At 29.8% G+C, this 12,056-nt stretch overlaps 1 protein-coding gene across 1 annotated transcript in view; it reads left to right on the top strand.

Annotated features, from left to right (window-relative positions):
• Nucleotides 1-1,258: 1,258 nt before the first annotated feature.
• The window catches only part of LOC111037154, a 22,170-nt gene continuing 11,372 nt past the window's right edge, over nt 1,259-12,056 (top strand). The window contains exons 1-6 of the mRNA XM_022319539.1: nt 1,259-1,415; nt 1,487-1,525; nt 3,340-3,378; nt 4,186-4,227; nt 9,446-9,502; nt 10,159-10,221. Coding sequence (XP_022175231.1) covers nt 1,364-1,415; nt 1,487-1,525; nt 3,340-3,378; nt 4,186-4,227; nt 9,446-9,502; nt 10,159-10,221 — 292 coding nt within the window. The 5' untranslated portion in view covers nt 1,259-1,363. The remainder of the gene's footprint in view (nt 1,416-1,486; nt 1,526-3,339; nt 3,379-4,185; nt 4,228-9,445; nt 9,503-10,158; nt 10,222-12,056) is intronic.

Below are 12,056 nucleotides of genomic sequence, written 5' to 3'. Positions count from 1 at the left end.
TTAAAAATGTATAATGACTAGATGACTTTGATTTCAAGATAAAGATATTGTAATTACTTTCAAATTGTGTTATAAATTAAAACTAAAAATTAGTATTGATAATATACGGCGTTATTTCTGTAATTGTTAGTGATTAGTACATTTTGGTATGCTACGGAAAAAAGCCGTAACTAGAATTACGGCATTTTTGCCAAGTAACTTATTCTAAATAATTAAGTAGGTACGTACTTAGCATGAATATCAAAACAAGCATATCTTGGTGAATTAAAAATTTTAAATAAAATTGAATAGTTCCATTGCATTCATTGAGTATATTTCCGTAAGAAAATATGTATTTTACTTTGAAAAATATTATATTTATGAAAATAGAACTACCAAAAACTACTAAACATAAAAATTCATTTTTCTCGAAATGGCATGAAGGAAACTTACGGCATTCTTCCTTAGGACGGCAGATATGATATTTTATATACCAAAGTTATTAATGTGTGTTATTCACTAATAGGCATTTTAATATCGTTAGTGTGCGACATCCTGTCGACCGGCCGGGCACAATCGCATCCTGGTGACGTATGTTCTTAATTGTTTATCGATGAATTGAATAGGGATATACATTATGAGTCCGCGACATCCTGGCGACCGGTAGGGTACATTAAGCTTTAATTGAAAAAGGATATTCTCCTATTGTCTCTTAATGTCGAAAGTGCCTTTCAATATGAATGGTTTTTGCAAGATAGTGTGTGAATATTTATTTGAATACGGATAATATATCTATTATTTGTCAAGGATGTTTGTATATATTATTTTTCTAAAAATATAAGAAGGAACAATACGTTGTTAGAATATTTATTTGATTATGGGATAGTATTTAAATATATATATATACTATATTATTCAATGGGTTAGAGTGGAGTTGAGAAGGAGGGTATCTCCAGGTTCTAACGCAGAATATTATATTTTTTTTAAATATATGAAAAATGTATGCCGCGCATGTGATAACGGATTGAATGTATGATAATATATGATAACATGTGATAACTGATAAGATATGTGATAACAATAACGATGGTAAAATCTATGGGTAAAATATATGATAACAAATGATAACGGTGACAAAAGATAACATTTGTGATAACAATTTATTTGATAACTGATAACTGATAACATGTATGTCGCGCACGTAAGCGATCGGTGGCGGTGGCGGCGGTGGCGGGCGGTGGCGGATCAGTGGGATCAGTGGATCAGGATCAGGGGATCAGGATCAGGGATCAGTGGGATCAGTGGATCAGGTTTTTGAACTCTCCTTTTTATCCTACTTAGGTACTCTAGAATTTGCTATTGTTGCCGGAAAGCTTTTAATGTGATGTCTTTAAGAAATTCAAAGGTGGGAAGCCATACATTCGTGATTCGATTAGGTATTGATGCAAGTACATTTCTTGTATTGTATTTTATCATTTTACATTATAATTATTTTATTGTATTTAAGGTATATTAAATAAAGAGGAAACAAAAAATTCTGACAAAGGTAATGGTTTTACTATATATTTTTTTAGATAAGTAGATAACAAAATGACATACTACATTATAAAAACCTATGATGTTCGTTTTAATAGTGATCTTAGTTTATAACCAACATACTACATACGGAGGGTCAGTTTCTCTCATGATCAGGTTTTTAGGAATTAGTTTTTAATTGAATGATTGAATTATTTGAACAATATAAAATATTCAATATTAAATTAATGATTTCTGATGTGAAACAAATAATCGTATACCTAGACACTTTAAATTGTCACCAAATGTATATTAGCATTTTCCTTACATGAAAACATATAAATAATTTTTTTACTCTTTTTCAAATTTAACTTTTCCAGTTTTCTACTAATAGCCATAAAAATGTTCAACTCATAATATAATAAGATGAGCTACCTTGTATAAATTGTAAGATTGGAGGTTAAAATATTATTAAAGCTGTATAATTTAATACTCAATTTTTTTATGAGCAAGTCACAAAAATTCAAAAACTATTTTGTAGCTAAAACATTAGAACATTTTTAATTTTCATAGCTGAAGATAGAGCATTGATTGCGATTTTGATTTTTGGTGTAACTCTTAAAAAAAATTACCATAGTTGCATGAAATTTTCATCGAATGTCTATAAGTATTACTATTTTCGATTAGAAGTTAGAATAGTAGATTTTGTATTGATCAAAAAGTATAAAATGTTCTATTTATATGGTTATTTATTTGTGAACCTCAGCTAGATACAATATTACTGTATATTTCGTGTACGTTTAGATTTTTGCTAGCGACAGTTTCTAAAATAACCTTGAACGAGATAAGACCTATGGGGGTGTCATTATTTTGGAAGATAGCTGTAGCATACTCGAGTTGGATATCTAATATTTGTGCTTCTAGTTGATGGTGTAGATCTTGATCTAGAGTTACTAGTTTAAGGTTTTTCTTGGTATGAGTGATTGTATTAGATATATTATGAGTAACATTGTCTAAATCAAGGGCTGGATGTGTCGAAAGACTTGGGGGAGGTCATGACGAACTGGTGGATTCTGGGGCTCACCTTTGGATGTTATCCTTATCTTCTCGAGTATCCATAATAACATCGTCGGTGACTTATGACTCGGTGAGTTAGTATCTACACTACACCTTTCGTTTGGCGGTGGCATGCTCTACAGAGAGTACCATCGAAATTTTGGAGATTGTAACTGTTAATTTTTTAACAATAACAACATAGTAATTTTTATTGTTGCACGAGGAAGACAGATGTCTGGGTTATTTATACAGCAAACAGGTTACTATGTCATTAGCTGTAAAAATACGATGAGGTTTGCCCAGGTTGACCGTGATTGAAAACTGGAGTTTTTCAAATCATCCAGATTGATGAATAGTTGTTTGCGTTAGGTGAGTGAATTGATTGGTTGAAAACCAGACTAACCAAACCTAACCTAACCTGGTGTGAGATGTTATTTTGACATTTAGTTTTGCGAGAAGATCGATAATTGCGTTTTCTAGAAATGGTAATATACATAATAGAATAATTCGTTTCGACAGGTCTATCAAATGTGTGAAGAATAGATAATGTTTGTTCTTTTGATGTATTAGATTTGCTTCACGCCATCTAGAGAATTGAGAAATTTAGGCTTGGTTCATTTAAGGTATTCTAGTATTTGCTGTTGTTGCCGGAAAGCTTTTAATGTGATGTCTTTAAGAAATTCAAAGGTGGGAAGCGATACATTCGTGGTTCGATTAGGTATTGATGCAAGTACATTTCTTGTATTATATTTCATAATTTAACATTATAATTATTTTATTGTATTTAAGGTGAATCAGAAAAAGAGGAAATAGGAAATTCTGACAATGGTAATGGTTTTACTATATATTTTTTTTTATGAACATTCAAAGACATATTTTCACTACTTATTAATATTTAGTCGGGAAAATTCCATAATAAATGTTACGGTACCATATATTTTCCCAGTAGAGTCATTTTTTATTTTGTAATCTCCATCCATATATTATCATTCTATTGTTGATTTAAAATATAATTGTATTAAATATAATCATATTATTTAGTAAAATGGAGAATTATTAATTAATAATCTGAGCATATTAATAGTGAAAATGTGTGAATTCACTAAATTATAACACTTATTAAACCAGTCAAGTCTGAAATGTCTACTGGTTTTGCATGGTATTCAAGGAAAGTCCATTAACACAATAATTCCATTTCACATCAATTCAGTTAACTTCGTTCTTAGGCAGAAATTTACAACATCTTCTTTAAAACCAGTTCTAATATTATATAAAACTAATTTGATTAGGATCGAATGTGGTTTTAGATCTTATATACTTATACCTATATAAGCTTGTACGATTTGAAATAGGTGTCTTAAATTAATTAATTTTACAATGATGTCTTTTATGTTTTTTTACTTCTAATAGAAAATAAATTATACATTCCAATATAAATGAATTATCAAATTCACTTTCTGGCATTCTTTCTAATATATTATCTATTGATCAATCAATTTTAATTTTATTAACACTTCCATTCCAAAAACCTACTCATTAATAATGAACTCTTGACTTCCCCATTTTTAAAAAAATGATATGAATATTTGTTGTTTTAATAAATCATAAAAATAAATATAAGTATTGTGTGTTAAGTTTGTAAGGACTATGAAAGTGAAACCGAAATGTTGAAAAAGAGTAAGTATTCCAACTCAATATCATGCTCTTATTACAGAAATAATATTTAATTAGTTTTATTTCAATACAATTTTCCACTGCTATAAACGCATTATATTGTTATATTGTAGTTTTGATTTCAATAAAAATAATAATTAATATGGAAATTAAAAAGGCCTGAATGGGTTGTCAAATGACGAGTGGTCCATACATTTAAAAACATTTTAACATTTTATGTTGATTGCATGTAAAATAATAGGTGTTAGAATATTGGATTCAATATATTATAAATTACACATTTTATAATGTTTTTTTTGAATTAAGTCTTAAATTGTCTTAAAATACCTATTGTATCATATATGAATGAAAAAATCCAATTTAGTATACAGTTATGTTTTATTTACTATTACTAATCATCTTTTTATTTTTAGTATTATTTTTTATATTATTCATAATCTATAAGTATATTTTTGTTTATCATCATGTTCATATAACTTATAACTGGTAATTAAACTTCTATGTAGTAGTGTACATACTTATTGGCTGCAAAACCAAGCTATAACAGGACAATTTTATATGAATAAATTCAAAATCATCGATGCTGTTAAGAAATATGTAAGATGTATAGAATGTGGTATAAACCAAAACAGTTTTCATTCGATTCTGGGTCAAGGTCCAACATTATTTTAGAAAAAAAAGTGGAAACTCAACAATTTAAGCTTTATGACGGATAATCAAGTTGTAGATCAAATACTATTTGAATATAGAAGCTGTGATCCACTAACAATGTTCACACTATTAAAAGCTGTTATCATAAACAAAAAGACAGAGAAAAAACAGTATTTTTTATGTGATTCAAGGGGATGGTCAAGAACTACTTGATACTGCTTAAAGTTGGAACACGGTAAATGCACTGGTCGAAAATCAAGAAGTAATATTTTTAAAAGGACTTGGAAAGTTTTCAGCTACTCAAGTTATTTTAAATATTAATAATACAATATTAGACAGTAGTGCAATATCATAGCTGAATATCCTATTATGTGGATAATCTCATCCATTTGAGAAAAGCAGTCGAAGAAGAAATTAATAGGTTTCAGAAAAGATGTAACCATGGTTATCACCTTTAGTAATATCGCCCAAAAAGAATAGAAAAAATAGGTTATGAGTAAATGGTGGATGTGCAAATGAAGCGATTGCCAAGATTCGGTATGTAATACCCACATTTGATGATATTTTAATATATTATGTAATTAATGGCTCCACACCATTCAAAAAATTGGTTTTATATGAAGGCTTCCATAAATTATTGTTATATACTCTGTTCACGAGAAGAGTGATGTGAACCAATAATCAGCCGACCAAAACTCATCTTGTTGCATATCCCTACCAAAAATCGAGCTCCACGGGCGTTAGGTTGGGTTAAACAGCAGTGAAACTTTGCAGCTTGGATACCCAGTGCAGTCGATCAACGACGGTTGTCGGTGATTATTTGTTAGTCAATCCCAGAACGTGAAGTGATCGCCTAGGGCAGTGTTTCCCAAAGTGGGCGATATCGCCCCCTCGGGGTCGCTAGAGCTATATCCAGGGGGGCAATGAAAGTTACAAGCTTAATTGGGGGGGGGGGTCATTACAAAAAGGGGGCAGTGATAGTTTCATCTGTCGTTATCGCAATAACAGAAACTCCGTACGTAATCCAAATTATCTGAATTGTGTATTTTGTATTTTTAGATTAATCGTTCGTCGTCTGTCGACATTCGTCGATAATCTGTCATTTGAGCGATAACAGAAACAACGTACATGATCTAAATTATCTGAATTATTTTTGTATTTAGTACACTTTCGAATGCCGACCTTATTCGTTGTCGTTTTTATAATAATTTTTGTTAATTTGTATATTATTTTATTTAAATTTTAAACGTTTTTCACATCATGGGATCTGAATGGAAGAAAAAATGTAGGCAGTATAATATTGAATATTTGAAGTATGGTTTTATTCAATCGCCTACAAATATAATATTACCAATGTGTCTCATTTGCCGAAAATTATTTTCAAATGAGGCTATGAAACCGTCGAGACTGCAAGAACATTAACAAAAATTCATGCTAATAAAAAAAATATGGATTTATTTTATTTTCAATCACTTGAAAAGAAATTTTTGAAAGAGCCAACATTGATCAATATGTTTTCAACAACGTCGAAACAAGATGATGACGGATTTTGAGCTTCGTACAACATTTCTCTACTAATTGCCAAATCTGGGAAACCGCATACTATTGGCGAAGAACTTATTTTACCAGCTATAAATGAGGTAATAAACACAATGCTGCATAAACCAGCTTTTGACATTATTAAAAAAATTTCTTTGAGCAATAATATAGTGCAAAGGAGAATTGATGAAATGGCACAATCTGTCGAAAAATTATTATGCGAGTTTTTAAAAGCCACCAAATTTTCTATACAGCTCGATGAATCAACTTTACCAGGTAACGAAGCCTTATTATTAGCTTACGTACGATTCGTAAAAGAAGAAAAGATTTGCCAAGAATTATTATTTGCTAAAAACTTGATGACTGACACAAAAGGAGAATCAATATATCACACATTGGAAGAGTTTTTTAAAGAAAAAGAAATTCCTATGTGTAATATCTTATCAGTTGCGACCGATGGTGCTCCAGCCATGGTAGGGTGCCATCGAGGTTTTATTGCATATTTGAAAAAAACTGTACCAAATGTACTCGCTGTACATTGTGTCATTCACCGACAACATTTAGTTACCAAAAATTTGAGTGAACGCTTACATAAGTCATTACTCATTACATTATGTAATTTCAGCTATCAATAAAATCAAAAATAATTCATTGAATAATAGATTGTTTGGACAACTTTGTACTGAAAATGACGAAGAATTCAATCAATTATTATTTCACACAGAAGTTCGTTGGTTGTCAAAGGGTTCCTGTTTAGACAGATTCTATAAGTTTTTTGACTCGGTACTTGAATTTTTAAAAACTGAAGATGATATTTTACGAAGCAACTTAATTAATTATAGAAGTGACATTGCTTATTTGACTGACCTGTTTAAAAAATTCAATGAAACAAATTTTGCAGCTGCAAGGTGATGATTTGAATTTAATCAAAACAAAAAATATTATTTCTGCATTTTTAATAAAACTTCTTATGTACAAAAGAAATTTAGGACGAAAAGAATTTATACAGTTTCCAAATCTATCAATGGCACAAAAAAATGATGAAGATTTAATGACATATTGTCAACACCTGGAAGCACTACATTCCGATTTCAACAAACGATTTGAGGATATTCTTAAAATGAACATACCCAAATGAGTTTTAGATCCATTTTCAAATACAGAAACCATAGATTCTGCAAAATTAGAAGAAGAATTGATAGAAGTAACTACAAATGAGGAATTAAAATTAAAGTTCAAGGAAGGTTACCAAATATTCTGGCTACAAAAGCAGATACCTATACTTTATCCTGGATTGTGGGCTGTTGTACAAACATTTCTGATCGCATTTCCATCATCCTACTTGGTTGAACGTGAATTTAGTGCAGTTAAATTTATGCTGACATAATAAATTTGAGTGGTGACATCCTGCTTTATGTTAAACGTAAAAGATTACACGATAAAAACGTTACAACAGTACTAAAGCAGTTGCGTGAAATTTGATTGAATTTGAATGTTAAGAAGTGACATTCCAAAGATCAACATATTTTGGATTTCAATTCAACAGTAAAGGTATACAGCCTGATTAAAATAAATTACAATAGTTTTACTAGTTAATCCAGCAGGAGTTAGAAGAATATTTTCATGATTATTATTGTGGTCGTTTTATACCTAAGTTAGCAAGTGAAAAAAAACCACTAAGAGATTTACCTAATCGTAAAAAATGATGTGGGGTACAAAAAAAAACAAATGACATTCTACAAACTGAAAAAACTTATAATACGAGTAAATGATATGCAAAATACTTATTATGATACCAGTAAACAAAATGAATCAATGGTAGATGCATGGCCAGAAAGTGTAGCGTCAATCCTAGTTCAACCATAGAAAAATAAAACAATTGTCATTGCATACGCAAGCAGGACGCTATCGAATGTTGAAAAAAGGTACTATCAGATTTTAAATATGAATGGTTTCCGTAGTGTGGGTGACGGGTGGTTCAAAAAGTTTATTTTTCACAATGACAATGAGCCTTCTATTTCAATTCTAATAAAAATAAAAAAGACAATGTGTCAGTGCAAACAGCGCTATGCAGGGTTCATGAGGACTTTGAGAAAAGTACTCAAATCAATGGTGACAAAGGTAAATGGAAAGAAGTGATAGATGAATTTGTCTTAATTGTATGTCGTAGAGTAGAAAACCACATGCAACAATCTGAGCAAAACTATCATCGTTACTATTCCAAAACAGATATTGGTTACTATCCTCTATTCGAAATGACTTCTGCGCAAAGGGGCGGCTACGTTCCGCAGTGCTGGTCTCACGAGCTTTCTAGGTGGGGGAACCGTCTGACCGTCGCAGACGAAATCTGGTGGCCGCCGAGGTACGATCTCATTCCGAATAGAGTATAGGTATGAAGAATTATGATGAAGTAGAGTAAATATTAAGATAACACGGTGAGCAGAATACATAAGTTAGTAACAACTGTGTCATCAGGATAGGAGCAAAATAACGTGGATTAAACGTCAGGGCCTCGGGGGTACAGTTCTGCCGAATCAAGAAAATGGAAGTTATTAACCAAAAATGCTTCACACTTCAAAAAAAACTTGACTAAAGAGGACGAGAAAAAGGAATAAAGAACAGTATGAACATTCAAAAATGGAAACAAAAATAAAAGAGGATACATAATACTTTATAACACTTCATTAAATAACTATTTGCATTAAGTTTTAGATTTGAAATGTATTATTTAATGCATTAATTTTTTTTTAAATTTCTATCAATGTTGTTTCATTAGCTTTCATGTTTATTGGGGAGACTTGTACTTTCAACATTGGTTATCTGTATTATACATCATCATGTTATGTATTTCTATAAGGTTATGTTTTCCATAATAAAGTAGTTCCATTCAGACAACACACTGCCAAACTTTCACACACCTATAAAAATATACTATAAATATCATACAATTAAAATAACTTCATTTCTATCCTTCATAAATAATAATTATTTCAGATTTATAAAATATTAATGATCTTATTGTTGTGTTTAGAATTTATAGTCAATAATGAAAATGAAATGTCATATTTAGTTAGATTGAAGATAATGGGTAATTTACTTATGATAAATATTTTTTATTTCAAACTATTTATTTTTTATTCTAATATATTTTATGTCCACATCAAGAAATAGGTGGTTTATAATATTTTAAAAAGTATTTAATAACTAGTATATTGTTATATGCAACGTTTAAAAGATTGATAATCCCTTTAAATTTGTTATTCATTAGCCTCGGTAGTTAAGCTATAAGTTAGAAGTTATGACTAGCCATCGGAATTGAATTCCCTCACAAATATCGAAAAACTAATTTAAAAAAACGTATATTAGTCACAAACGAAAGATAAAAGATGACCTAAAATAGTTTCACCGAATTGACCCCAGATTTTTGTTGTAAAATATATTTAAATTATGTTTCCTTAATATATATTTTTCATCAATTGTCATGTACACGTATAAACCTATTCTCTATTTTACGTCTTAAAATATATTTAATTATTTAGAAAATTGTATTTTAAAAAAAATTCTCTGAAATAATAAATGTACGCAAAACGGATTACCCTATACATATTATTATATACTTTAAATTTAAAAATTATAAATTACAATTATTTTTGATTTAAGTTGAAAAAAATTATATTAAGAATCAAAATATTCCTTTTTTTTAAATTAATTAAAACTATATTTGGTTATTGATTATATTTTTAGGATATGTTGGATTCGATTTTACAAATACAGATTTGTATAGAAAAAAAAAAGATTTTAGAGCAGGCAAGTATTCGTATAAGATTATGTATTTATTTATAATAATTAATAATCCCGCGAATGGTGCAAATACAGTGAGGTTCTGTTTAGGTTAGATTTTTAGTGGAAAACATTTGTTAAAAACTTTTTTGGTACAATAATAATTATGATTAATTAAATACCTATGTACAATCTCAATTTGATGATAAAGTAATAAAATTAAAATCAAAAGTGGGTATAGCAAACACTAAATCTATCTTCCATAAACATAATTTTTTATGAAAATTCATAATGCACCATTTTTTTGTTTTAAATCCTTGTGCTTGTGTTTAGTAACTTATTGATAATATTTGTTTTATTACTAAATGTTCACACACATCGCTTACCATTTAGTTTTTAAAATACGTGCCACTATCTGATACAAATTATTGGAAAGTAGAAAGAACCCCATGGCGATATAATTTTAGTAATACAATTAATAGTCGATATGCAGTTGCCAGATTTACTGATTCTACAGCTATAGTAAATATAAACTCGGTGTTATTACAAGACTTCTAAAACATTTTGTATTTTTACTGGATATTAATGGTACTAAGTAATCCAATGTAAATTTATCGAAAGGCCTGTTTGAAAGAAGTATCTGTTGTAGTTGGCCTATAGGATTTCCATTTATTTTTAATTTATTTGACAAGTATGGCTTGATTTAAAATAATAAGATGTGTCTTTAGTTAAAGTAGGTCTGTAATATTTATTTTATATAAGTTATCCCTGAATGGAAACCGATAAGTGATTCGTAATATTATTTTAAAACTTTGCCTGTTCAAGGTTGTGGCATTACTTGGGAGAATTGATATTTTTTGTTGGTTTGTACCTATTATTTATAATGGAATATATCGTTTACGATCATAAACTGCCTCGTTTTTCTTTGAATATTAATAGGTATTTGATCGATTTTATTACTATTAATTGTTCATTAATTAGTTGGTTTTTACATATTTTAAGTCAATAGTTATGTAATCATAATAATAATCCAATTTATTAATAAGATACCTTCATTTTCATAGTATTTCAAACTGATATTATCACTGAATAGTGTCTTCCCCATTGTTGCCACCGCAACATAATCTTAATATATAAATCTTCTTCTTCCTTCCTTATACTATAAAACGTGATCCCGAGGGCGCACTCAGTGCACAAATTTCGCATCTACTTAATAGAGAACCAATGAAAACGCTCCGTTTCCCCGCGAGCGTAATCGCCGTCTCTTATCACTACTACTATATTTGAGATTTTTCACTGTTTGAGATTTTTTTCAAACTCTTCGAGTCTTACCCCCCTCGGGGGCCTCGGGTCGCCCCGTTTGCGTCTTATTCGCGTTCCTCGCTAGATTTATAGCTATCCTACTCAGTGGCGTACCTGTGGGGGGGGGCAACAGGGGCATTTGCCCCCCCCCGAGAAGTTTTTTGATGTCATAATGCAAATTCATTGTCCAGCTTAAATAATGTAAATAATAAATATTTTTAATTTTCACTGATTTTAATCGTGTTTGATATCAAAAGTTTTTGATATCACTTATCAATGTATTATAAAATAATGATAGTATATTATCTATGTATAAAATGTCAATATTCGACTAAATTGGGATTAGGAGTAATGTTATGGTCACAATATATAGTCACTTAGTTGGGTTAGCTCTGCTTAATATTCATAGACACAGAACAGTTGAAGTTGACGAAGTTATTGATTTATTTGCTGGCAGTAAAAAAAGAAATTTAGATTTTGTTATATAATTCATATTTTGTTTCAGATTATATTATAATTTATAACCATAAAAAATTGTGCAATTAATTTATGCCCCCCCC

The sequence above is a fragment of the Myzus persicae genome, unplaced genomic scaffold, assembly GCF_001856785.1.
Source record: "Myzus persicae strain clone G006 unplaced genomic scaffold, MPER_G0061.0, whole genome shotgun sequence".
Classification (NCBI taxonomy): domain Eukaryota; kingdom Metazoa; phylum Arthropoda; class Insecta; order Hemiptera; family Aphididae; genus Myzus; species Myzus persicae.
Note: the sequence above shows the minus strand (reverse complement) of the source record. Positions and strands in the feature narration are given on the sequence as shown.